General features: G+C 43.4%; 1 protein-coding gene across 6 annotated transcripts in view; it reads left to right on the top strand.

Moving 5' to 3' along the window:
* Positions 1 to 27,208, top strand: part of OGDH (oxoglutarate dehydrogenase) — a 216,877-nt gene that overhangs the window by 6,330 nt on the left and 183,339 nt on the right. For all 6 annotated transcript variants that reach the window (XM_033948028.1, XM_033948025.1, XM_033948029.1 and 3 more), the window contains exon 2: positions 2,453 to 2,701. In XM_033948028.1, the coding sequence (XP_033803919.1) occupies positions 2,480 to 2,701 (222 nt within the window). In that variant the 5' untranslated portion in view covers positions 2,453 to 2,479. The remainder of the gene's footprint in view (positions 1 to 2,452; positions 2,702 to 27,208) is intronic.

Raw genomic sequence — 27,208 nt, 5'->3', positions numbered from 1 at the left:
GCACCTTAGTAAAAGGAGCCCTTAATGTCCCTGGGATGTACTCATAGTTTTAATACTTTTACGGAAATATTTCAGGCTGGACAAAAAGTTTTGTGAGGATAGATCCTTGGGTTATGATAAATCCCATCTTATTCTGCATCTGTTTGATTCTGTTGGGGAGCATGCTTAAAACAGCAATTGAGCCATTTACTGTGCCTGGCAACTTTTATGAAGTGGACAGGAATACATCTTAGCTGCAATACAGTTTTTATCGTTTTCCTTTTGTAGTTTATCCCTCTTGGATACATGGCCATACAAAATTATATACATGCAGTACCATTCCTTCCTAAATATAGCTACAAATCCTTGTAATAATCAAATTCTCCATGAATAAGCAAGACAGATGCAGTTACAGAAATGGTGACAACATCCCGGCATAGAAACATAGGCTATATGGTCTTTATCTGCCTTCATTTTCATACTGCTGAACTGAGCGTGTGCAGGAGTGTCTGTGTCGGTGGTTGAAGGGGAAAAGGGCTCATAAGATCCCAGTTTGGGAATCACTGTTCTGATATTTGTTTAAAGATCAGAAACTGTATTGCAGTGTGACCTATTTGCAATAAGAAGGGAAATTGGGGTTTTAAAACACTTTTTTATACATCAAAAAGAAATATAAAATACAGGAAAGAAAGATGAAGGTTTTAGAAAGGACTTCACTGCCTTTAACTTCTCGTATTATTGAAAATCGACCATGCACGCGGTGCAGACCTAAGTATATTTGAGCTAGCCCGAAGAACCATTACAACTCCTTGTATTAGGAATAGGTTGCTTGATATATTAAGATTCATGACTGATATTTGTGGTGTTTGGAAAGATGCTTGATTCAGAGTTGTTCTTTGTGGTGTTTGGAAAGATGCTTGATTCAGAGTTGTTTTTTGTGGACTGTAAAACCAGAAATAACCAATCTCATAAATTTTTATTTTTTTCTTGTACAGGCAGTCCCCTGTTTAAGAATGCTTGACTTACATCAAACTCGTACTTAAGAACCGGGGTACTGCCTCTCCCTGTGCCAACACGCCCCTTCTTCCCCTCTTTCTGTCCAAATGCACCTCTCCTCCTCCCTTCCGTGTCCCAGTGCACCCCTTGTCATCGTTCTGTGTCTCAAATTTGTGCGTCTCACAGGTGTTTACCTTTTCTGGCCGACTCCCTCCTCCCAGCCATACTTCTTTCGGCAAAGCCGCAAGTGGCGGCTCCTGCATGCAGCTTATGCATGCGGCCAGCTGACCCAGAAGCCTTCCCTCTGACATAGACATCAGAGGAAAGGCTTCTGGGTCAGTGGACCACGTGCAGGAGCCGCCGATTGTGGCTTTGCGAAGACCAGGGGACCACATGCTGAAGCCACCGCTCACTTCTTTGCTAAGAGAAGGGAGAGGAATTCCCAAAGCGAGATTATAAAGGCTCTTACCTGCACACAAGAAACGTTATGTTATGTCTGTTATGTCTGCTAAAATTAAAGTGTTCCAAAGTACTTGCTGAAGAGGAGTCTAGTGAACGAAGGCATTAAAATGTGCCTATGAATGTCATATGTTGCAGCTTTTGTTTATTGCAACATCCAGTTAAGTGGGGGGGGGGGGGGTATCTAAACTTTTGGGATTCTGAGAAGTACCATAAGGGGGAAAGTAGCAGTGCAGGGGCAGCTGGTTGGATGCCTGAGATCTTTCGATGTCCTGCCCGGATGAGGAACCAGCTTATGCTGGACAGAGGGAAAGAGTGTTGGAAGCATAGTTCCCAAGCCCACAGGAAATGAACACTGCATCCTCTTGGCTGCTGATCAGATGGGAATCAGGGAGGACCAGATGCATTAGGCAGTAAGAGCGAGAAACCTGACAATTGCCATAGTGTTAATGCATTGATTCACTAGGTTGGCCCGCCACTGAGGAAAAAGGAAGTTGCATCATTGGAGGTGGGCCAGCCTAGCAAAGGCCCCAAAGCTTCTGGATGGAATTGAATCACTAATGCTACGGCAGTTGTCAGGCAGGTTACAGTAAAGAGAGAGAGCCTGAATGGTAGGGAGAGGTATCGCTGCTAGTGGAGATAAAATTATGGCAGCAGGAGTAAGAATGCAGAAGGCATGCTGGTGCTGTGTACCTTTTGCCACTAGTGCCTGCTTGATGTCATCGGAGCAGCGTGTTGGGCCTCCCTTGAACTCCTTGGGCCTGAGGCACGTGCCTAGTGGGCCTACCCTTTAATCTGGGGTCACAACTTGTATCTTGCTCCACAATTTAGGAAGCTCTGCCTTAGACTGGCTGATGGCCAGTGACACTGCAACAGTTCCAAAAGAGACAGGGAACAGAAACAACAGAGAGATAGAATACTTTGATACAGGGCCTGTCAATGGTAAAACTGGAATTACTGTTATAGTATAAATTTTATTTAAATGTCTAAAATCTTTTCTCTCTCTTATTCCCACTAGGAGCTCTTGTGAGGCCAAGAGGAAGATATGCATCACTTAAGGACTTGTGCTGCTAAATTGAGGCCGTTGACGGCCTCACAGACTGTTAAGACATTTTCACAGAACAGGCCAGCAGTGCCAAGGACGTTTTCACAGATCAGGTGTTATGGAACACTTGGGGCTGCTGAGCCTTTCTTGAGTGGGACTAGTTCAAACTATGTGGAGGAAATGTACTATGCATGGTTGGAAAACCCCAAAAGTGTACATAAGGTAAGGAGAGATGCTAGGCCTCTTGCTCCCTCCCTCACCTGAAAAAAAAAAATCTATCCAGTTTATAAGCACCAAGTAAAAGAATTCAGGTAAGTTCTTCTCTTTGGGGTGAATGCTGACCAAATGTGGAAAACTTACATGGATCCTGGATCATCTGAACAGGAGTTTCCTTCAGAGAAACCAAAGCACAAACTGGATCTTTTGTGAATAAGGAAATGAAAAAGAATGTTAAATTCTTTACCCCAAGGAGACTGCAGCAAAATTGTGGAGTACAGTGCCAGTGCAATCCAACTACCTGCCTTTGAATTTGGAAACAGAAGAGGAGCCCCCCTGTGTCAGGAATCTGATGCGATTGTATTTGGTTACTCAGGGATGGGAGTGGTGAGGTTGTGAGTAGCATTTATGAAGGCTCATTGCTTGGCAGGGCACCTCATTTTAGAGAAGGGAAAAGGGCTGGCTTTTTGTTTTTGTTTTAACATTTGAAGGTTTTTGGTCGGTTTAAATGTTGAAAATCAGTTGTTTTTCTAATGATATTTTGAAGTTGTTAGAAGAGACCATTTCAGTCTGCCTGTTGCATAAAATTACTGCATAACATATATGAACTGCTTCCCATGTTTATGTTCTGATATTTTGCTAATAGATGGCATATCAGATCTCTCTTTTTTTTTTTTAAATTAAAATTTAATTAAGATTTTCCGCATCAAACAGTGGATGCACGTTGTTTCTTCAATGCACCCACCCAACAATACACCTCATAACTTTTGGTCCCCCAACCCCCTCCTTAGCCCCATGCAAAAACAAACTCAGTTACAGAGTCTATGGTAGATAGATCTAACTCCACTAAGTATGTTTCTATTGTTGGAAGCTATCCCAGCACCTTTCAAAACATCTCTGTTTATGTTTACAAATTGTCAGTTTATATAAGGAATACCACTGGTTCATTTTCCCCACAACTTTTTGCCAATCGGGCATCACACTTTTTCTAGTGAGTTGCTACCACCAGTCTCGCCGCTGTAGATCCCAAGCTAAGCAGCATACTTTCTCCATCAAGCAGTCCTGGCATGGCCAAGTTCAGCAATGCCACCTCAATGGAGAGACAGATCAAGCATTTAAACATCTGAGAAAACATTTGAAATACCTGACGCCAGAAAAGCTGTAAAAGACCATATTCTTACCATGTATGACAATACAGTACATCCCAATCCCTCCTATAAGCCCTTGCACTCCCCCTATACATTTTCCCCAGCCGCAGTGGTGTTATAATACCATTGCATAAGCACGTTATATCCATTCTCCACAATTGCAGACATTCCCAAGTGCTTCATCCTGACTCACACTGCCCCAAATTTACCTGTGTTAAGGACCTCTCCAAATCAGCTTCCCAATCTCTTATATACTGAATTTCAGTGACCTTCATTTATTCAATAGCTGATAAATCTAGGCGATTGCCCCCTTAGGGACTACATGGCTTAACAATTTCTCAAAAGCACCCTTCCCAAGGCTCAAGTCTGTGATGACCCCTGAAATTTGAAGATAATGCTTCACTTGCGAATAGGGAAGCACATCCCTTTCAACAGGTCATATTGAGTTAACTCCTCAAAAGCTTTTAATCTTTGACCACTCTGATCCCCAAACTGTCCCAAGCAGACCAAACACCTGACTTCCTATCTAGAAAATAAATTTTAATTCCTCCTCAAGGGAGTATATCAGCAATAAGTTTATCCCCCAGAAGACTAGCTCTTGTTCTAGCCCATATCTGCATAGTAAACCTATATGGTCTCCCTTTTCCTACACGAAGCATCTGCCCCTTAAGTTGTCAGGGATGATGCAGCAATGGAATATCCTCACCATCTGACTGCTCCAATGCCACCCTTGCTTCACCTCCTGCACTTGCCAGGCTAATAAGGCCTTTAGCGGCACAGCCTGATGATATTTCCACAGATTTGGTACTGCCAGTCCTCCTCCTTGTTTGCTGGCCCAGAGTACACTCTGCGCCACCTGAGGGTAGTATCGTGCCCAGATAAACTGAGAAAATCTGACTCTGAATTTTTCTCATTATTCTCTCAGGCACTTCAGTAGGTAGAATAGAGAAAAGGTGAGCAATTGGGGAAGCACCATCATTTTTACTACCTCCATTCTACCAATCCAGGAAAAACACAGCTTGTCCCAACGCTCTGTCCTGCAAAACTTTCTTTAATTCAAGTCATACAAGCTCCCTATGTTGATCCTCAGATACTGAATCATATGCTTAACTCATCTAAACGGAGAACCATCCTGGAGCTGCTGCACCTGATGTTCTGGAAGGGAAACATTCAATATTTCAGATTTCGTCATGTTGACCTGGAACCCAGGTACTTTCCCATAGATATCCAGCTCCCTTACCATCCTCTCATGGATTCTTGCAGCTGTGTCAGGGTGAACAAAATATCATCTGCAAAAAGTCTGACTTTGTGTTCCTTGCCATGCGCCTGCACCCCATGGATCGCCTATATAGCCCTCCCACTCTGAGCAAAAGGCTCCGTCACCAGAGTAAATAGGAGAGGCAATAGAGGGCACCCCTGTTGCATACACCAAAATCCTCGGTGTATCTCCGTTCTCTCGTATACATGCCACCAGGCAGTTGTACACTGACTGAATCTTCCCCATCGTACAGAGCTCTACCCCATATCTAGCTAGCACTTGGAATATATAAAGGGCCATTTCAACCTATCAAATGCTTTTTTCAGCATCTATTGATAACAGAATCATAGTTTGGTGTATCTATGTATCTGTTTTGCTCTAGCAATCATCTTCAGCACTCTACAAACGTTATCTTCCATTTGGGGCCCCATGATAAACCCCCTAGGTAACCAGCTCATTAACCTTCCTTCTGAAATATGAGTAAATATCTTTGTAACATAAGAATTGCCGCTGCTGGGTCAGACCAGTGGTCCATCGTGCCCAGCAGTCTGCTCATGCAGCGGCCCTTAGGTCAAAGACCAGTGCCCTATTTGAGTCTAGCCTTACCTGCGTACATTCTGGTTCAGCAGGAACTTGTCTAACCTTGTCTTGAATCCCTGGAGGGTGCTTTCCCCTATAACAGCGTTCCAGATTTCAATACTTAGGGAAACTGGGCAAGAGGATCCACACAATGTGGGATCTTTACCCTCTTTTGAAATAACAATGATTCTTGCAAAGTCCATAAAATAGGGCAATTTCGCCCCATCTTCCAGAGAATTGTACAAGCGCAATAAGGGACCCAATAGCCAGGGATGAAGCTGCTTATAAAACTTTGCTGTTAAATCATCTAGCCGAGACTTACTAGTCTTCATAGCACGGAATGCTTGGACCATCTCTACTCCAGTAATGGGGCGATCCAGCAAAATTTCTCTTCCTCCAGAAAGGGTTTGATATCCCCCCATCTGCACCTACTCCCTCTAATATGTAAAGGGTCTTGTAAAAGTCAACAAAATAAGTTCTAATCCTTGCTTCTTCCCTTATATCAAGCCCTGTAGCTCCCTTAATTTGCAATATATTATTGCGAGTGTGCAGCTGTTTCAATCCATGGGTTGTTTACTTACTTTATTATTAAACTCAAAAATATTTTTGTTTCAGTAGGTCCAAATTATGTTTAATAATCTCCACTTCCCTATTGTCTCCTGGTTTCATTTAAGTAAATCTGAACTGACCTATACCTCTTAATCTGCATTTCCAAAGAAATAATTAAGCCTCTCGATGCAAGCTCTTTATCCCTATGCTTCTTGCATCTCTGAGACGCAATAGCTATAAGATGCCCCATCTTAGTAGCCTTCAAACCTTCCTGCACTGCCTTCGGGGTGATCCCCTTCATCTCATTAAAGCTCAAGTATTCTTCGAGATATTATTCTATCTTCTTTACCAATGCTGGATCATCAAATAAATTAAGGTGCCAGAATTGCTCCCCGTAGGCCTATTTGTGTCATAAAGTGCTACCCAACCAAGGTCATGATCGGACATGTGGTCAATTCAGTGTGCCCTTTGGACAGTTGAGAAAACAGGTTTATCCCAAAAGAGAATCAATTCTAGAATATGTCCCATGTATCAACGAATAACATGTCTAGTCACGCTCACCTATGTAAATTTCCCGCAATGTGTCTACCAAGCTAAACACCTCAAGGAATGCATGCAATTTCTTCCTGTCCCTAGATCCACACTTATCCCTCCCCCATGTATTATCCAATCTGGATGTCAGAGAGGTTAAAATCACCTCCCCACACCACTATGAGGGCACCCTCCTGTTGTTGGATTATGTAAGGCAGCCAATGATGGAAAAACCTCTCCTTTACTGGATAGAGGACCTCAAGCCCCTAGGGGGTCAGGTCACAGTAATTTTTGGGCCTCCAGACATTATTGGCAGTTCTTGGGAGGGCCTTCGGGCCAGAGATTCTTTCAGAGCTCCAAAGATGGGGGTGGGGGTGGAGGAAGGCACCTTCAATCTTCAGGATCCTGCTCTGCCACAACTCCCAAGAAGCAGTTATGACTCCAAGCCATCATTCAAGCTTCCAAGCATTGAATGGAGGTTATCAGCCTATTGTGGAGCATGGGCTGAGATCACCACAGATTGCTGGGTACTGGACATTATATGGGAGGGGTACAAGCTTAAGTTTTTTCATTCTCTCCTGGACCTTTTTCTAGACTGTCCGGTTGGGAGGCCAGAAAAAGCAATCAAAAGTCAGAGCAGCAGTTGCTAGATCTAGAAGCCATAGATCCTATATCAGAGGAAGACTCAGGCTCTGGCAGATACTCGTTATACTTCAAAGTACCCAAGAGAGGCTCAGAAGACTGGAGGCTGATTCTAGACCTCAAAGCAGTGAAAGCAGCCCTCAAGACACCATGTTCCTGTATGGAGACGGTGAGGTCGGTGATTGCATCAGTGGTGCCGGGGGACTTTCTCATTTTCCTGGATTTGACGAAGGCCTATCTGCACATTCCCATTTTTCCAGAACACATGAGGTTTTTGTGATTCCATGTGCTGGAGCAACACTTTCAGGTTCATGGCCTTTCTCTTTGGGCTGGCCACAGCGCCATGGACCTTCACCAAGGTCATGATGGCTGTTGCAGCACAACTACAGATAGCGGGCATACAAGTCCATCCATATCTGGATGACTGGCTATTAAGAGTCCAGACCGAATCTGATGGAAGACTAGCAGTTCACAGGCTGATTCAGTGCTGCAGAAGCTGAGCTGGATAGTTAACTTTTAGTAATGCCACCTGGAGCTGATGCAGATCTTGAAGTATCTGGAAGTCCGGTTCGACACAAGGAAAATAGTGTTCCTCCCGGAAGCCTGCAGAAAGAGAGCCTTCTGCATCATATATAGGAGTTTCAGAGCAAGTCTACTCTGACAGCCTGGCATTATTTGCAGGTACTGGGATCAATGGTTGTGCACTGGAGGAGGGTCCCTCACCCATGGTCTGATCCATAGCATCCTGCAGGTAGAAATGGAATAAGCAGATATTTTCTCATAACTCTGAAAAGGTCATACAGAGCATCAGCTACATAATCCACTCTACACATTAAAAACTTGAGATCCCTCCCGACAATAGTCTTCAGATTCTGGTACAATTTGGTATGGTAAGCCCAGGTGACAAAAGCTGAGGCTATGGCCTCAAAGAGCTGCTTATGAACAAAATCCAGCCTGCGGTCCTTGGTATCCTTTAATACCTTGCCACCTTCACTGGGAAGGGAGATACATTTTGTATCCTGTGTCGCCAGTTAATCCACCTTTGGAGGAATCAAAAGCTGGTTAAATTCTGCATCCATCGGATAGAGCTTTGCCATGCCTTTGGCCACCCGAATGGGCTCCTCTGGGACCTTCTCAGTGGTCCGTGAGCAATTTGACAATGTCTTGATGAGAGGATACACAGAAGATCTTTGCTTTTGTACTGCTCATAAGTGAGCATTGTGTAGCAGAAGACTGTGGAGTCTCTATTTTTAATTCTTGGAAGGATTCCATGATCACCTCCAAAAGTGCTGAGGGCTTAAAACAGCCTGTGCACAGTCGGGTCTTCTCCAAGATCAGGGTCCTCCACCAGATCCAGATCCAGCCCCCCTAGAGACAAAGTGGCATCACCTGCTACAGAGGATCCTGACTGGGAGAGTAAAGGTATTGAAATAGAGCCCATGTTGTCCCAGTTGTCCTCAGACTGAACTTCCCCATCTTTCATATGGCACTGCTGTTGGGGAATTGCGCTCTTGGGGGAGGGGGAGAACCCTCAATGCCAATAAGGCTGCAATCCCTGAGGGTTCCATGTGGCCCTTGTTAAATCAGGTAAGCTTCAAACATCATATTGATGAATTCGGGGGGAAACCCCTTATCAGGACACCCAGATAGCCCCTGTGGATGCTCACAAGTTCCTTTCTGGGTTTTTGCAGTTGCATCTTAGCTGTGCTTCGCCAGGGACGCACTTGCACTGCTCCCCAGTTCAAATCTGAACTTTTTCCCTGGCCCTCGGACCAACTGTGCACCAACATCCCCTGAGGAACCAGAGGAGGCTAAACCAGAGGCTCCCATTCTCACATGTTGCACAGCACCTGGAACACAGATAATCCTCAGACAGTCATCCATCGCAAACTTGGCATGAATCCAAGGTATCCTGGCCTGAGGAGTCCATCACATCCATTTTTAAACAAAATTGATGTGTTTTGAGGCACATAGAGACTTTTATGTTCAAATCAGGAAATTCAAGATGGCTGCTGTGACAGCAATTTTAGTGCCAAAAATGACCTGAAGGAGTTACACTGAGGATTAAAAATGAACAATTTTAGAGGGGGGTGAGGGAACTTTATATCTAACTCCAGACCCTAAAAAAAGGATTTTAAAGACTATCCGCCTGTTACTCACTGTGCCATGCTGTGTGTTAGGAGTTGCAAGTGTGGAAGTTGCAATCAGCTTATAGGGAGAACCTCTGTCTCAACAGGCTGTCCAAGTGGGTGTACTGCAAAGCAGTCTGCCCCCTTTGAAGCAGACCCTCAACCTCAGATTCTGCACTCTCACAGCCAGAGCTGTCCCAAAAGAGGGATTCTCTGCAGCACTGAAAAGCCTTGCAAACAGTTAGCAAGAAAGACCAAATTTAAATGAAAAGAAACACAGGAGAAAAGACAAGCTCCTACCATCTGGTTTGTAGGGGACAACTGAGGAATTGGAGGACAGCCCAAAAGGATGGGAGGTGGAACAAAAGAATGCTAATGAAGCTCCCTATAAGAATTCTTGCAAGAGAGGATTGACTACCCACAGGTTCAGGAATGGAGTATTTGATTCATATTTGTGCAGTACTTGGTGTACTGGACAGCAACAGAGTTATAGTGTCAATATGTTCAATTCCACTGGCAAGAGCATATTTCTTCAGTTAATGGGCTTTATACTTTCATTGATTTGCTACCGCAATAGAATCCTTTTCAGAAATATTTGGAGATATGCTGAAGCAGAGAGTTACTAAACACAAAGTCATTGTGTAAAAAACTCCAGGAATGGTAGTTGCACGTTTCAACAACTTTCATGTCTAGAACATATGTTCGAGTTAAAAATGGTATATAATGTAGAAAGGTGGCTTGCTGGGTGTAGAATTTATATACTAACATACAAAACAGCTTATGCCAAATTCTGTATCGGACATCTTATATAAATTTTTTGTTAAGTCTTTGGAATATGCCGTCCACCAGCCAATTGATTCCTGGCTTAAGTCTCTTTTGGCAAGTTCATCCTCATCAGACTTGTTTTGCTTAAAATTTTCAAAATAATAATTCAAATTTGTAGGTGTTTAAAGTGCTTCTAGTGCAATAAAGAACTTTCAAAAATAGTAAAATGACTTAAATATTTTGTAGAAACTTTATAGAAATTTTGTACTTAGCTTTCATGCATATCGCTATTAATAGAATCTTAAGACGTCGGGTAGGGACTTGTCTGCTCCGACAATGTTTCACCAAAGGCTGTATCAAGAAGAAGTCCCCCCTTCAGTGTTGACCCGCTGCATCCCGACCTAACTTCTAAAGTGTTAACAAGTCTGATGAGGATGAACATAAGAACATAAGCAATGCCTCTGCTGGGTCAGACCTGAGGTCCATCTTGCCCAGCAGTCCGCTCACGCGGCGGCCCAACAGGTCCAGGACCTGAGCAGTAATCCTCTATTTATACCCTTCTATTCCCTTTTCCAGCAGGAAAATGTCCAATCCTCTCTTAAATCCCAGTACTGTATTCTGCCCTATAACGTCCTCTGGAAGTGCATTCCAAGTGTCCACCACATGTTGGGTAAAGAAGAACTTCCTAGCATTTGTATTGAATCTGTCCCCTTTCAACTTTTCCGAATGGCCTCTTGTTCTTTTATTTTTTGAAAGTTTGAAGAATCTATCCCTCTCTACTCTCTCTATGCCCCTCATGATCTTATAAGTCTCTATCATATCCCCTCTAAGTCTCCTCTTCTCCAGGGAAAAGAGACCCAGTTTCTCCAATCTCTCAGCGTATGAAAGGTTTTCCATCCCTTTTATCAGACGTGTCGCTCTTCTCTGAACTCTCTCGAGTAACGCCATATCCTTCTTAAGGTATGGTGACCAAAACTGGACACAGTATTCCAGGTGTGGGCGCACCATCGCCCGATACAGCGGCAGGATAACTTCTTTCGTCCTGGCTGTAATACCCTTCTTGATTATACCTAGCATTCTATTCGCTCTCTTAGCGGCCACTGCGCACTGTGCATTCGGCTTTATTGACCTGTCCACCATTACCCCCAAGTCCCTCTCTTGGGTACTCTCATTCAATAACATCCCTCCCATCGTATAGTTGTACCTCGGGTTTCTGCTTCCCACATGCAATACTTTACATTTCTCAACGTTGAACTTCATTTGCCATTTTGTCACCCATTCTCCTAGTTTGTTCAAGTCCCTTTGCAATTCCTCACAGTCCTCATCCAGTACCAGCCACATAAGTCCTTTTTAAAAATTATGTGCCAACTAATGCATAGCTTTAGTCTGACAAATCATTGTACAGCCACTGCTTGTTGTTCATTGTGTCTTGTTTCAAGGTGACTTAAATAAAGCTTTAAAAAACCCAGAACAACATATTAGGGTGCTCCAGGGCAGAGCTTAAAGTTATCATAAGAGGTTTTTAGTGTGAGCCAGCGCAGTAAATGCTCCAATGCTCATAGAATTCCTATGAGCATTGTAGCACTTACCTTGATGACATTGCGCTAAAAACCTCTAGCACAGTTTAATAAAGGGAGGGGGCTAGATAGATTATCTGTTTAAGTATAGGACTGCTTCCAGTGATTCTGACTAAACAGATAGCTCTAGTAACTTTGAAGAATAAAGAAAAAACAGAGAGATCATCCACTTATGTGGCAGCAAGCCACTAATCTCTTAAAAGTAAAGAATCACAAAACAAAGCTTGATAATTTCGGTAGAAGAATTATCAACTACTGGGGGCTAAGAACTACAACAAAGTGGAACTTGCCAAAAGAGACATAAGCCAGGAATCAGTTGGCTAGTGGATGGCACATTCTGAAGACTTAACAAAAAATTTATATAAGATGTCTGATACAGAATTTGGCATAAGCTGTTTTGTATGTTAGTATATAAATTATTGACAGCTCCACGTGCCGAGCTCCACGACTATGGAGATGGTGCGGTATACAAACCTAAGGTTTAGTTTAGTTTAGCTAATAAGAACAAAAATGTCTATAACTATACTATTACTGGGTGTGGAATTTCACAGGTTTTATAGTTTAGTAGCATTTTTTTATTGTTCCTGTCCTTATGTAGTCCTGATCACCCATTAAAACAAGATATGACAGAGCTAGAAAATGTTCAGATAAGAGTGACCAAAATGATTGACTCCCTTATAAAAGGTTAAGGCTTTACACCCTTCATTTCATCTCACAGAAGTAGGGAAAAGTACAGAGTAGAGAATGACATGGGACAAAGATTCATTCCTACCCCTCACTTTTCATCCCCATCCCCTCACAGTCCCCGCAGTCTTAATTTTTTTTCCCACATCTCTCCACTCAAAGGAGAAAGATAATTTTATGTAATTTTAAAGGCCTAAAGCATTGCAAATAAATATTTGGGGGCTTTTTCTAACTTTTATTTTGATTGAAAGAGCATCAATAAAAAGTACAACTTGTGAGGCATACTAGGTTCTGCACTGCACACAAAAAAACAAACATCAGCTCAATACTAGTGATATTTTAGTCTAGACAATTTTAGTTCTAATTATTCATGCGTGAAACATGGAGTTTACTTATTTTATTCTAGTTCTGTCAGTGATGAAAATTTTAGTTTTTCTTCAGTCCTGTCCCAAAACTAGTAGCTCTTATTCAGTTCACAAAATCACAACAAATTAAGCAAGAAATGAATTTTTCTTATTGTGAGCAAAACACACAATTGCAAACATATCAAGAGCAGCCCTCCATAAAATCACACACAAGTAACTTATCCCCCTTCTAAAAAGCTGCACTGCTGAGCCAAATGCCAAGCTGTCCATAGGAATAGAATGAGTGGGCTTGGTATTTAGCTTGCACTGCTGGGCAGAGCGGCTTTGTAAAAGGGGGGTTTAGTGCTTTCTTCAGCGTAAATAGAAACCAATAGATCATGGCTTAATGCTTTTCTCAGTGTGAAGCCAAACCAAACACCATAAATAGACATTGTCCATTTCTAAGCAACAAAACAAAGCCAGCAAATAAAGAAAAGCCAAGTTCAATCAAGTACAGACTTCAGAATATCACATGCAAATAACTTATGGCTTCGTTACAAAGCTGCAGTAAATGTACCAAAGCTTATAGGAATTGAATGGGCTTCGCTGTGTTACCGGGGCAGCATCACTACTGCAGCTTTGTAAAAGAGGCCCTTAGTGCTTTTCTCTCACTCATTTCTAGGAATGTTGAAACCTATTCAGGTTAATATTAAGGATTGTTTGTAGCACAGTATGTCATAGACTTTTTGAAGCCATGGCATAAGCTGTGGCTGGATGGCGTCCAGACATTTGCGTACGTTGACGTGATTATTTTGTTTTGCTTCTTTTCTTACATATTCTGATATTTGCTCCATGTGTAACAAATCCTGCAGCTCATTTTTCTTTTCTATTACATATGATCTAGAGCAGGGGTGCCCAAAGGTCGATCGTGATCGACCAGTAGATCGCAAAGGCAATGCAAGTCGATCGTGGAGCCCATCCCGGGCTCCGTGATAGACTCGCATTGCCTTCGCATTCTACCTGCTTCCCGATGCAGTAAACAGAAGCACTGGGCCGACCAGCTTCCCCTTCCCCCTCCCCCCCCCCCGACATCAATTCTGACATCGGGAAAGAAATTCTGGGCCAGCCAATCGCTGCCTGACTGGCCCCGAACTTCCTCTCCGACGTCAGAATTGACGTCGGGTGGAAGGCTGGTTGGCCTGGGGCTTCTGTTTATTGCATCGGGAAGCAGGGCAAACTCACAATTCGGCAGCAGGCGGCTTGGGGGCCCGTTCCCCGATGGCGGTGGCTCGGGGGAGGGCAGGGAGAAAGAAAGAAAGAAGGGAAACAAAGAAAGAAAGAAAGAAGAGGGGCAGGCAGGAAGACAAAGAAAGGGGGGCAAGGAGACAAATAAGGGAAACAGAAAGAAGGGAGAAAGAAAGGGGGGCAGGGAGACAGAAAGAAGGGAAACAGAAAGAAAGGGGGGCAAGGAGACAAGAAGAAAGAAAGGGAAACAGAAAGAAAGAAAGTGGGTACGGAGACAGAAAGAAAAGGGAGAAAGAAAGAAAGAGGGGGCAGGGAGACAGAAGGGAAACAGAAAGAAAGGGGGCAGTGAGACAAAAAGAAAGAAGGGAAAAAGAAAGAAAGGGGGCAGGGAGACAAAGAAAGAAGGGAAACAAAGAAAGGGGGGCAGGGAGACAGAAAGAAGGGAAACAGAAAGAAAGAAAGGGAGACAGAAAGAAAGAAAGGGGGGCAGGGAGACAAAGAAGGGAGAAAGAAAGAAAGGGGGACAAAAGGGAGACAGAAAGAAAGAGGGGGCAGGGAGACGGAAAGAAAGAAAGGGAGACAAAGAAGGGAGACAGAAAGAAAGAAGGGAGAAAGAAAGAGGGGGCAGGGAGACAGAAAGAAAAGGGAAACAGAAAGAAATAAAGAAGGGAAACAGAAAGAAAGGGGGGCAGGGAGACAAAGAAGGGAGAAAGAAAGGGGGACAAAAGGGAGACAGAAAGAAAGAGGGGGCAGGGAGACAGAAAGAAAGGGAGACGGAAAGAAAGAAAGGGAGACAAAGAAGTGAGACAGAAAGAAAGAAGGGAGAAAGAAAGAGGGGGCAGGGAGACAGAAAGAAAAGGGAAACAGAAAGAAATAAAGAAGGGAAACAGAAAGAAAGGGGGGCAGGGAGACAAAGAAAGAAAGGAAACAGAAAGAAAGGGGGGCAGGGAAACAGAAAGAAATGAAGGGAAACAAAGGGGGGCAGAGAGACAGAAAGAAGGGAGAAAGAAAGGGGGGCAGTGAGACAGAAAGAAAGAAGGGAAACAAATAAAGAAAGAAAGGGGGCAGGGAGACAAAGGGTGAACAAAGAAAAAAGGGAAACAAAGAAAGAAGGGGGCAGGGAGAAAAAGAAAGGGGAGGGGGGCACGGAGAGAGGAAGAAAAAGTTGTGGGAGGGAATGAGGTCTGGAGGAGAGGAAGCATACAGGAGGTTGAAAGAAGGGAAGAAATATTGGATGCACAGCCAGAAAAAGAAAGTGCAACCAGAGACTCATTAAATCACCAGACAACAAAGGTAGGAAAAATGATTTTATTTTCAATTTAGTGATCAAAATGTGTCCATTTTGAGAATTTATGTCTGCTGTCTATATTTTACACTATGGCCCCCATTTACTAAACCGCAATAGTGTTTTTTAGCACGGGGAGCCTATGAGCGTCGAGAGCAGCGCGGGGCATTCAATGCAGCTCCCTGCGCTAAAAACCACTATTGCGATTTAGTAAAAAGGGAGGTGGTATTTGTCTATTTTTGTATAGTTGTTACTGAGGTGACATTGCTAAAAGTCATCTGACTTGACCTCTTTGAAAAAAACCCAGAATATAAATGATAATTAACATTTTCTCTGCGTACAATGTGCTTTGTGTTTTTTAAAATTTTATTGTTGGTAGATAATTATGACTTGGTCATTTTAAAAGTAGCTCACAAGCCCAAAAAGTGTGGGCACTTCTCTGATCTATTGTTATATCCTGCTATAAAAAAAACAGGACGACATTTCCCCCACCCCCTAAAAACAACAACAAATGTATGCTGCCAGGAACCTGCTATTAACCTTATCTGGAAATTGACAAGGCAGTTTGTTCCACAGTCTGCTGTCTCCCCCTTAAAATATATTTTCAAAATGTACATTATGAAATCAAAATTAAAAATGCAGTCTAAAAATAGAACACATTTTAACACTGTAAAGATTTTTTGACACTTTATTTTGATATTTTTGTGGCATTTCATACCCTTATTTTCCAACTTCCTCTCCCCCCCAAATTATGGATTTTCTATTCTGTAACCAGAAGCATTTCTACCTTCTTTAGCTGTTTTGTATAATTAGTAATAGTTGGCTTGAGTATCCTTGTTGCTTCTGCCATGTCCCCTTTCTGTTCAGTAAGCTGCAAAGCCTTTGAGCTAGGTTTACTGAAGTATAGTAGCAACATTTAACACACAGGCCCCATGCTATGGAATGACTAGTATACTCATACTTTATTTTAAAAAAAATTGAATGTTATGTAGCAGGCATAAATTGATAGGATAGCATCTGACAGAAAAACATGAAGCTGGGGCATGCTAAATGATCTCTGTTTTAACTGCCCATAGTGATGCTGTCCTGTCAATGCTGTGCCTAATTTTTTTATATGAGATGCTCAATCCTCTAGTCCAGGTGTGTCAAAGTCCCTCCTCGAGGGCTGCAATCCAGTCGGGTTTTCAGGCTTTCCCCCAATGAATATGCATGAGATCTATTAGCATACAATGAAAGCAGTGCATGCAAATAGTTCATGCATATTCATTGGGGAAATCCTGACAACCCGACTGGATTGCGGCCCTTGAGGAGGGACTTTGACACCCCTGCTCTAGTCCCTTCATAGCTTTTAGTAGAACATAGCTTTTAGTAGAATATCTCTTATTATTCCTCTAAGTATTCTCAAAGGTGTGCCCTGGGTATGAAAACTGAGAAGCTATTGTTGGCAGATAATAAACAGACACTCTTTCCAGGCTAACATTTTCATTGACACAGATTGGGGCAGATAAGGACCAGTTGGACCAGTCTGCCCAGGTTGTTTCTGTTTGTACTGTTCTAGCTAAATGATGATGAGAGACGTGGAAAGGTTTGTGGCTTGTCAAACCTCCCCCTGCCCATTGTGTGGTGTGCCACTCAGGACATTGTCATTATATTACTCTTTTAATACTCATAAATATGTGAACATCTTTGCCTCCTACTTTGCCTCCTACATCTAACTAAATTGCATTAATATGTGCATTTAAAAATACCCCTGACCTAGCAAGCAATTTCCCTTTCTTCTCTCCACTCTCTAAAATTCTGTTTCCCATTTGGTTGTTCACCACTTCTGTGCTTTTGAGTGCTAAGACTTTATCTTAGAATGACAAAAGCCTGACTAGTGCCAGTTGATGATGTCCCATCTGTCCTTTTGTAGACCAATATAACAGCCCCCATTCATGGAGGGAAAGACATTATGGGCATTTATACTGAAAGAGTTGAAGAAAACAGAAACACGATAGCAGATAAAGGCCAAATGGCCCATCCAGTCTGCCCATCCGCAGTAACCACGTAATAGAGACCAATATTTTTTGATGCGTTGATGTTGGGTTCCCTGAGGCAGCTTGGTGAAACATGTCCATGTTGGGACCCTCCTCATGTCAAGATAAGATTTTATTACATTATTTGTTCTATATTAAAGAGAGAAAGATTTTATGTGCAATTTATTTGCGGACGACACGAAGTTATTCAGAGTAGTGAAGACGCAGGGGGATTGCAAAGATCTACAACGTGACATAATCAGGCATGAGGAATGGGCATCGACATGGCAGATGAGGTTCAATGTGGATAAGTTTAAAGTGATACATGTTGATAACAAAAATCCCAAGCATGAGTACAGGATGTCCGGGGCGGTACTTGGAGAGACCTCCCAGGAAAGGGACTTGGGAGTTCTGATTGACAAGTCGATGAAGCCATCTACACAATGTGCGGCGGCGGCGGCAAAAAGGGCGAACAGAATGCTAGGAATGATAAAGAAGGGAATCACGAACAGATGGAGAAGGTTATCATGCCACTATACTGGGCCATGATGCGTCCTCACCTGGAGTAGTGCGTACTAGTGCTGCCCGATTCACGATTCGAATCGGTTCACCGATTCACTTCGGATGAATCGATTCGAATAGGTTCAAAACAACAAAAAACCGGCTTCCCGATTCGCCTGACCCTTCCCCTCGCCCCTTAAAGCAGGAGCGGCAGCTGCCGCACCTGCTTTAGAAGGGGCGAGGGGGGAGGGTCAGTCGGGAAGTGCTGCTGCTGCTGCTGTTGGCTCCCCCCCCGGTCTTCAGCTTCCCCCCCTGGCCTCTCCCACTATTTACCTTCCAGCCGGAACAGCCTGCAAAGAAGATCGCGGTGTTAGCGATCTTAGTACCGCTTCGGAGCTGGTTCCTCCGTCGCGGTCCCGCCCCCTCCTCTGACGTCAGGCCTTCAGAGGTGGGATAGATCGTCAAGGGGGGGGCAAGCCTTCAAGGAGGGGGGACAGGTCTTCAAGGGAGGGGACAGGCAGGCCTTCAGGGGTGAGATAGGTCTTCAAGGGGAGGCAGGCCTTCAAGGGGGGGACAGGCAGGCCTTCAGGGGTGGGATAGGTCTTTAAGGGGGGGGACAAGCCTTCAAGGGGGGACAGACAGGCCTTCAGGGGTGGGGTTGGATGCAGGCCTTCAGGGGGGGGGACAAGCCTTCAAGGTGGGACAGACCTTCAGGGGAGGGGGGCCCTGGTATAGAAGTACACGGAGGGAGGGAAGGGGGGTTCAAAGAGATGTGCATATGCCGGACTTTGGGGAGGAAGAAATGGGTCTGAAAATAGAGGAGATGGAGAGGGATGATGGACAATGGGATTTAGGGAGGGAAGGAACAGAAAGGGAGAGAAGTTGGATGCAAGGGATAGTGTTGGGGGGATAGAGATACTGGATAGGAGGGTAGTTGGGAAAAGAAAGGGAGAGATGGTGGACCCTGGGGTGGTGGGGAAGGAAGGAGAGATGCTGGATGAAAGGGTAGTTAAGAAAAGGTGGATCTGTGGAGGGAGATGAAAAAAAGGAAAGATGCCAGACCTCCTGTGGAGGGAAGAGAAACAGAAGGGGAGGACAGAGATGGAAGATGGATGGTTAGCAGGGAGAAAGAAGAAAGAAGGAGACCCTGGCAAGCAAGTTATCAGAAGACAACCAGAGCCTGAGACCAACAAAATTTGAATAATGACCAGACAACAAAAGGTAGAAAAACTAATTTTATTTTTTGTTTTGTGATTACAATAGAAACATAGAAAGATGACGGCAGATAAGGGCCATAGCCCATCAAGTCTGCCCACACTATTTATCCACCCTCTTAAGTCTACTGACCCCCTAAAGAATAATTGTAATTATACTGTCACTCTACTGACCCGCTCATTCAGTCCTAGTGACCCTATCCCTTGGCATGACCTCGTAGGGATCCCACATAGGTATCCCATTTGTTCTTGAAGTCTGAGATGCTGCGTGCCTCGACCACCTGCACTGGAAGCTCGTTCCAATGCTCAATCACTCTCTCCGTGAAGAAGTATTTCCTGGTGTCTCCACGAAACTTCCCTCCCCTGAGCTTGAGCGGATGTCCTCTTGTGGTCGAGGGTCCCCTGAGAAGAAAGATATCATCTTCCACCTCTACCCGTACCGTAATGTACTTAAATGTCTCAATCATGTCTCCCCAATATGTCGGATTTGAAATGTGTATCCTGACAGAGCTGGTGTTAGACCGCAAATGTGAGCTAGGATTTAACAGAGAGAGGAAAAGTCTTTTTTGTTTGTTTATTTTGTTTACACCACAGCGCCAGTGTGGTTAGGAGAAGGCAAAGGGGGTGAAGAGGCTATAAAATAAACCCACCAAGATGTTTGAAAAACAAAAAACACCCAATTAGGTAGGAAAATAGAATCGAATCGAAAAACCAATTCAATAGGCTGAATCGAATTGAAATTTTTTTTCCTGAATTGAGTAGCACTAGTGCGTACAGCACTGGTCGCCATACATGAAGAAGGACACGGTACTACTCGAGAGGGTCCAGAGAAGAGCGACTAAGATGGTTAAGGGGCTGGAGGAGCTGCCGTACAGCGAAAGATTAGGGAAACTGGGCCTCTTCTCCCTCGAACAGAGGAGATTGAGAGGGGATATGATCGAAACATTCAAGGTACTGAAGGGGATAGACTTAGTAGATAAGGACAGGTTGTTCACCCTCCCCAAGGTAGGGAGAACGAGAGGGCACTCTCTAAAGTTGAAAGGGGATAGATTCCGTACAAATGTAAGGAAGTTCTTTTTCACCCAGAGAGTGGTGGAAAACAGGAACGCTCTTCTGGAATCTGCCATAGGGGAAAATGGATTCAAGACAAAGTTAGACAAGTTCCTACTGAACAAGGACATACGCTGGTAGGGCTAGTCTCATTTAGGACACTGGTCTTTGACCAAAAGGGCCGCCGTGTGAGCGGACTGTTGGGCATGATGGACCACTAGTCTGACCCAGCAACGACATTTCTTATGCTCTTATCCTATATAATAAAACCATAAGCTCACATGTGCACTTAGGATTTCGTGTTGCCTGCCGCTGTGGTGTGTGATCCATGGCAGCCAACCCAGCGGCAGGAAACATTCTGGCCACTCCCCTCCTCCTGCCCTCACTCACCCTGGAAGCCAGGCAAGCTTTCTCCCTGCCCGCGTCCTCGGCAGGGAACACACCTTGGCCCTCACTCGCCGCTGCTGCCGCCGCCGCCACTGCTGCTGATCCTCCTGTAAAGAGCAGCCTGCGATGGTGGCCGGCTTTAGCGAACCTCGCAGGCCGCTCTCCAACTCGGTAGCATGTTCCCTCTGACGCGATCCCGTGCGTCAGAGGGAACGTGCTACCGAGGCTGGAGAGCGGCCTGCGAGGTTCGCTAAAGCCGGCCACCATCACAGGCTGCTCTTTACAGGAGGATCAGCAGTGTGAGAGGAGCCGCTGGCGGCACTTTTAAAACTTGAAACAAAAACCTTCGGCCGCAGCAGGCCAGCCCGCGGGAAGGGAAGGGGGAGGTGCCGAACAGAGCAGGCCAGATCGCATTAAGAGAAGGGAGGGGCCGAACGGAGCAGGACAGCTCACGGTAAGAGAAGGGAATTGCTTCACAAGGACCTGGAGGGGAAGGGAAATACCGCTGCTGTTTTTGCAAAGGAAAGTGGGGGGGGGAGGAGAGACAGAAAGAAATACAGACAGACAGACAAAGGAGGCCAAGGAGAGAGACACAGGGGACCAGAGAGACAGACAGACAAAGGGTGCCAGGGAGAGAGAGAAGAATAGCAGGAGGGAGAGAGACAGAAAGAAAGGAAGAAAGAGACAGGAGCAGGGAGAGAGACATAAAGAAAGAAAGACAGACAGGCATATATTCTAGCACCCGTTAATGTAACAGGCTTAAACACTAGTGTTCATAATAATGTGCAGTGATCAAAACAAGTTTAAGGCACAGCTTGTTAGTATTTTTCAAGTTCATAATTATTTGCTATACGCTTGCTAAAGGTTTTTTTGGGGTGTTTCCCATGGAAGGCCCAGACAGAACTGGATTAAACTGTTTGATAAGCACATGCTTTGCTCCTGTCCTCACTGTTTTTTAAATCCATTCATTGGGAGACAGCTTTAACAATGCATGAAGAAATTTCAGTAGTCATTTTTTATTGTGAGAATTTCTTTTTAATTTCCAGGATATTTTCATTAAGTGACTGCTCACACTCCTAGTTACTTGGTAATGGATTGTCAAGCAATTCCCTGGGTACAGAAGCAAAACACCCTTAAGATAATGTCTCAACCTTGGAGTTCATGCTCCCACCACCTTCCTAGGATTGATATACGCTTTTCTTTAGTGTATTTCATATAACTTGATCTTGTGACAGAGCTTTCCTATCCGATTACTGTAGTTCCTTTTCCTTCATGATATTTACTATGTAAGTTACTTTGTTCTGTGACCATCTTATACTTTTTATAATTCGCTAGTTGGTGTTCAGTTTTTTCTTAACTGTTAACCACAAGGATCCTTATGGTTTTGAGATATAGAAATGCTATGTTATGTTATTGAAAGTAGAGCCTGTGCTAAATTCTGTTCAAAGCAGTCATTCTATGATAATTCAAAGTGCTGCTGTTAGGTGATTTTTTATTTTCCTCCAGTGGAAATCTGAGGCTTGGCTTTGTCTTCATTGCTTGCCCTTAACCCATGACCCATGACCCAGTCCTGCTCAGGCTTTTAAAATGTTCACATTGTATTTTAGCAACATTGTTGTATGAATCTGGTACTAGAAATTAGAGCATAAAAATCCTACTCATCTATTTTTAACAGTGTTGATCCTGTTGATCAAGGAGCTTTCTTTGTTTTAGATAAAAATTAGTGAGAACTTATTTTCACAGTATGTTAAAGCTTTTATTCCTTGTGACAAATAAGAGTTCCATTTTCTTACCATTAAAAGGTAAATCAATTACATATTTCTGCTTATTTGCAGAAAAAATAAATGCCAATTTCATATTTTTAGAAAGGGAATCAATTGATTATTTTTAGGTTATTTCGTGTCACAATTGTTTTATTAAAACTCATAAAATTTTAATGAATTGAACCATCTAGAGTTATCAAAGATGCTGATGGCATAGGATATCTTCTTCTGGTGAAGATGACTAGGCCACAGCTGAAATGAGGGGGAGTGAAGGAGTAATACCTTCTCTTCTATAAAGTATAAGCTTGTTGTTGTGAAAGTGGGTTATAACAGTGCATTATAATGATACTGTGCAACTGCTGGGAGGAGGGTACATGCAGATGTTGAACTGCTGTTGCATGAATGGTGTCAAAGTAATCTCCCTTTCACTTTTTCCCCCCAAATTCTTTTTCTTGAGCCGTTGCCTACAAGCTTCCTTACAGCCCTGGTTGTGGAGGAAATAATTTGATTTCATGGAAAAGGATGAGGAGATCTGTGAGAAAAAAGAAAATATGCCTGTGGCATCTTGGTCACTGGCTACCTTTCACTGGAGTAAGCTCACAACCATCTGGAGGGTTGGGAACAAGGGGGATAATGACCCAGTTAAAACCAGGGAGGGAGGAATGCCACTTTCAAAACAAATGAAATAGGTTAGACATCAGAGATGTCGTGATGGAGGAAAAGGAACTACAGTAATAATAATAATAATAACTTTATTCTTCTATACCGCCACAATCTTGCGACTTCTAGGCGGTTTACAATCAAGAGAGCTGGACATTCAGCGAGTTACAATGTGCAGATAGTCAGAGGAAATACAGAGAGCAGAAGGAAGCAAAATTATAGATATACAATTTGCTGAGCGAGAGTATAAGGTATACAGATTGGGAGAAATTTCCAAGTGGGCCTGTTAGGAGAAGGCCGTGCAATTCAAAAAGTACAGCGAAAATTACGATATGATAATAATAACAGTTTATATATATCACAGAACCAAGAGTTCTATGCGAACTTAAGAGGGGAGAGAGGAAAAGGGTAAGAGGTCAGGAGGACCGTTATTGAGGAGAGAGAAAAGAGCAGGTCAGTTGTTTAGGTATTTCAGGAACAGGTGTGTTTTTAGGCGCTTCCTAAATTCCCCGTAGGTAGTGGGCGAAAGCAGTTGATCTAGGTCTTTACCCCATAAGGCTGCTTGGTGTGAGAGAAGGTGATCATGGTGTTTTTTTCAGTTTGCAACCTCTAATTGGAGGGGAAACGAAGTTTGAATGTGTGCTTCTCTTATGTTTGTTGGTGGAAAAGGAGAAAAGGTCCGTTATGTATTTGGGGGCTAGTCCATATAGTACTTTGAAGCAGAGGCAGGCGAATTTAAACTTTACACGTGCTTCCGTCGGCAGCTAGTGCAACTGTCGGTAATAAGGTGTCACGTGATCGAAAAACTCTGTCACACAAGATCAAGTTATATGCTTTTCCGTAGTGTATTTCGTATATCAATCCTAGGAGGGTGGTGGGAGCAATTAAAGGAAAAAGAGGATGGGGAAACCTAACATGGGTAAACTGGAATAGTGAACAGAGACCGTGACTGTCTCAGCCTGACTGGAAAGCCTGTTTGTAAAGCCAAGTTTTTAATTTGGTTTTAAATTTCTTGAAAGTAAGTTCTTGTCTGATGATGAGAGGAAAGAATAACAATGAAAATGCATCAATGAAAAAGGCTTTGTGTCTTGTGGTCTCGAACTGAGCACTCTTGGGGCTGGGCAGAACTAAACGGTGATCATTCAAAGAGTGGAGTATAGGGTATGGTTATGAAGGAGAACCTGTTCTTAAAGCCTAAAGGTTAACATTAAAAGTTTTATTTTTTTTATTTTTAATGAACATATTTTTCTTTAATTATATACAATCAAATACACAGAACACACAAGCAACCATATGAACAGGCAAAATGAGAACCACTTATGTTTGTCCTTCAAGGTGGTTCAGCAAAACCAACACCACATTGTACCCCATCCCATCTCCCTCCCAAACAACATATTCAACAAGTAACTACAGACCCTGTGAGGAACTGTGTCCCAAATGGGTGCCCAAATCAACTGGAATTGCCTCCAGGCTCTGGGGGATGTCTGTTTCACATCAGGCTGCTCTCATTTTTCCATTCAGTCAGAGAAGGCGGATATTCCTGTCTCCAGTTTTTTAATATACATTTCTGTGCCAAAAGAAACAGTTTTCCAAGCAGACAATTAGTGACACTCCTTGTTCCCAAAGACTCAAAATTAGAAAACAACAAACTATCTGCTAGGCCATGCAATCTCAGATGTAAAACGGTAGTCCAAAAGTGTATTTTTTTCACAAGTCCAAAATATGATATAAAGGAGCCTGTGAGCACCCTGAAGAAGCAGCTGTGCCAGCTCAAAATGCTCGCTGTGGAGTCATAATTTCTTAAAAGAAATTTATACTGTAGTTCCTTTAAATTAGAGGACCTGGAATATCATTTTAAGTTCTTTAAGAGAATCTGAAGGGCAGCTTCAGAAATCCCCAGGTTTCCCTCAGCTTCCTCATTCCAAGCTGTTGCCACCTGGTCAAAATCAAAGGGTGAAACCAAATTGTTCAAACTCATATGATAAAAGGAAATGCTAGCTATCGTGTCCCTGGACAAGGAGAAAAGTTCTACCACTGAGTTCACTGCTTCATCAGTCACAGACTATGGAGAGATTGCAAATAATGATGTACTTGGCCATATTCAAGCCAAGCTCGTGAGTCCAGATGAAGGTACCTCCTTAGACTGCATAGTGCCCTCCTCCGTAACTAGGTCCTTTACATATACCAAACCATGGGCTTTCCAAGCATACAAATATTGCTTGGAGGAGTCTGAATCTAAGTCCAAGTTGCTCAATAACGGAAGCAATCCAGTGGATCTGGGAGACACTTGAAGTTGTTTGCAAATCTAATGCCAGGCCTGATACATAGAATGCAATATTGAGTGACGCTTTGTTGGTACAATCAGATGTGTGGGGCCTTAGCATGCAGATAGTACAACAAATGTGCCGGTTCAACAAACTGCCTCTCCAGCTGAGTAGGTGTAAAAAAAATAATAATCCTTTATCCAGTCCACCAGGTGCTGCATTAAGCAGGCCACGTTATATCTGCGTAAGTCCAGCAGTGCCAAGCTACCCTTTCCAAAAGGGTGGGACACCTGTTGAAGTATACAACACGGTCTCCGATTGTTCCACAGGAACAGATGTAAAGCTGATTGAAAACTGTTCAAGTGTCTATTAGTCAAATACATAGGAAAAGTCTGTAGTATAAATAGCCACTTAGTACTCTATAAAATGGTGCTGTTCCCTATTTGCCCCCTTAAAGATAAGCTTGGACCTCAAGGCAAGCATATCCAAAGACTTTTGCAGTGGGACAGTATTGTTCACTTTGCATGTATCAGCCACATGCACTGGAAGGAATACTCCCAAATATCACATATGATGACCTACCTTCCTTAAAGGAAAGAGAGAGTCCCAGTCTTAATAAGAATATCCCCCAAAGCAAGAGTTTCCAATCTATCAAGGTTTAACATAAAACCAGCCACTCTGCCATGCTGACGTATCAGTTCCAACAATTGTAGACTCACAGGCGTGAGAGACACAACTGCAAATCATCAGCAAATGCCAAACACTTCACAGATTCTGTACCCACCTCCATGCCCAATACTCTCCCATTCAAGCGAATACAAGTTAGCAAAGTCTCCATTGAGAGAATAAAGAGCAGAGGGGACAGGAGCCTCTCCTGCCCAGTTAAACCCCTTTGAATACTGACCTTTTGGATTTAGGTCAGAGAGGTGTAGCTAGATAGGGTTCAAGGGGAGCTCCTGCTCTCCCAAATGGAAATTGAATGAAATAGCATCTTGGCAGATTGGGCCTGCAGCCTCACACTGGCACCTCTTTAAAAGGTTTGCTCTCCATGACATTCAAACATGGTTACACGTCTGGTTAAGTATTAGTTTCAGCCTGTGTTTGCTTAATCTACAGTCTATGAACATGTAGAGATGTGCTTCTGGAATCATGCCAGTTTCTAAGCTGGAAATTGGAGTACTAAATACAGAATATATGTGCAACCAAATTTGCATTATAATTTACAGGTCACTTCCTAAAACATCAGGAATATGCATTATGCAACTCTAATTGTAGCAGTCAAGTTTCTTAACCTGAATTTCCAGTGTGGCAGGGCTGGTCAAACATTTTTTTTCTCTGCACCACTGAGGTTCTCCCTGTACATTTTTGCTTCCTTGAATGAGGGAAGGAGAGATGCTAAAATGTGATGATTGGTGAGGGTACAATAAAACAGAACTAGGAACCATTTCATGGATGAGGCAAGGGAATAATATATAAATATTGATTTGGTCTTGAATTTTTCTTCACATGTAGTGTAAGTGCCAGAGAAAATATGGAAATTTGTAAAATTATACTAAACGGAACCCTTTTCTTATAAGGAAATGTTAATGTTCATCTTTTCTGAATACAATGAGTTTTTGCACATTGTACATTGAGTCTGTGATTTTCCCATGACACTTTGTGGCTCTTAGAGCTTTGGCTTGTTCAGCTCCAAGACTCAGTTGTGAGGTCCTAGGGACTGACTGTTCAGGAGCTCTGGGTTAGGTTCCAGATCCAGCTGTGTCCTTGAGTCGGAGGACTCCTGGTGACCCCTCCCCCGGCCCCCTTTGTGATCTTGGTATGGTGCATAAGTGGTTTGCCATTGCCTTCTCCTGAGGCATGGAGGTTTCGGTGACATGGAGCTGCTGAGAGATTTAAAACCGTACATTCCACTTCCCAGCCTGC

Source organism: Geotrypetes seraphini, chromosome 6 (genome assembly GCF_902459505.1).
Source record: "Geotrypetes seraphini chromosome 6, aGeoSer1.1, whole genome shotgun sequence".
Lineage (NCBI taxonomy): Eukaryota > Metazoa > Chordata > Amphibia > Gymnophiona > Dermophiidae > Geotrypetes > Geotrypetes seraphini.
Note: the sequence above shows the minus strand (reverse complement) of the source record. Positions and strands in the feature narration are given on the sequence as shown.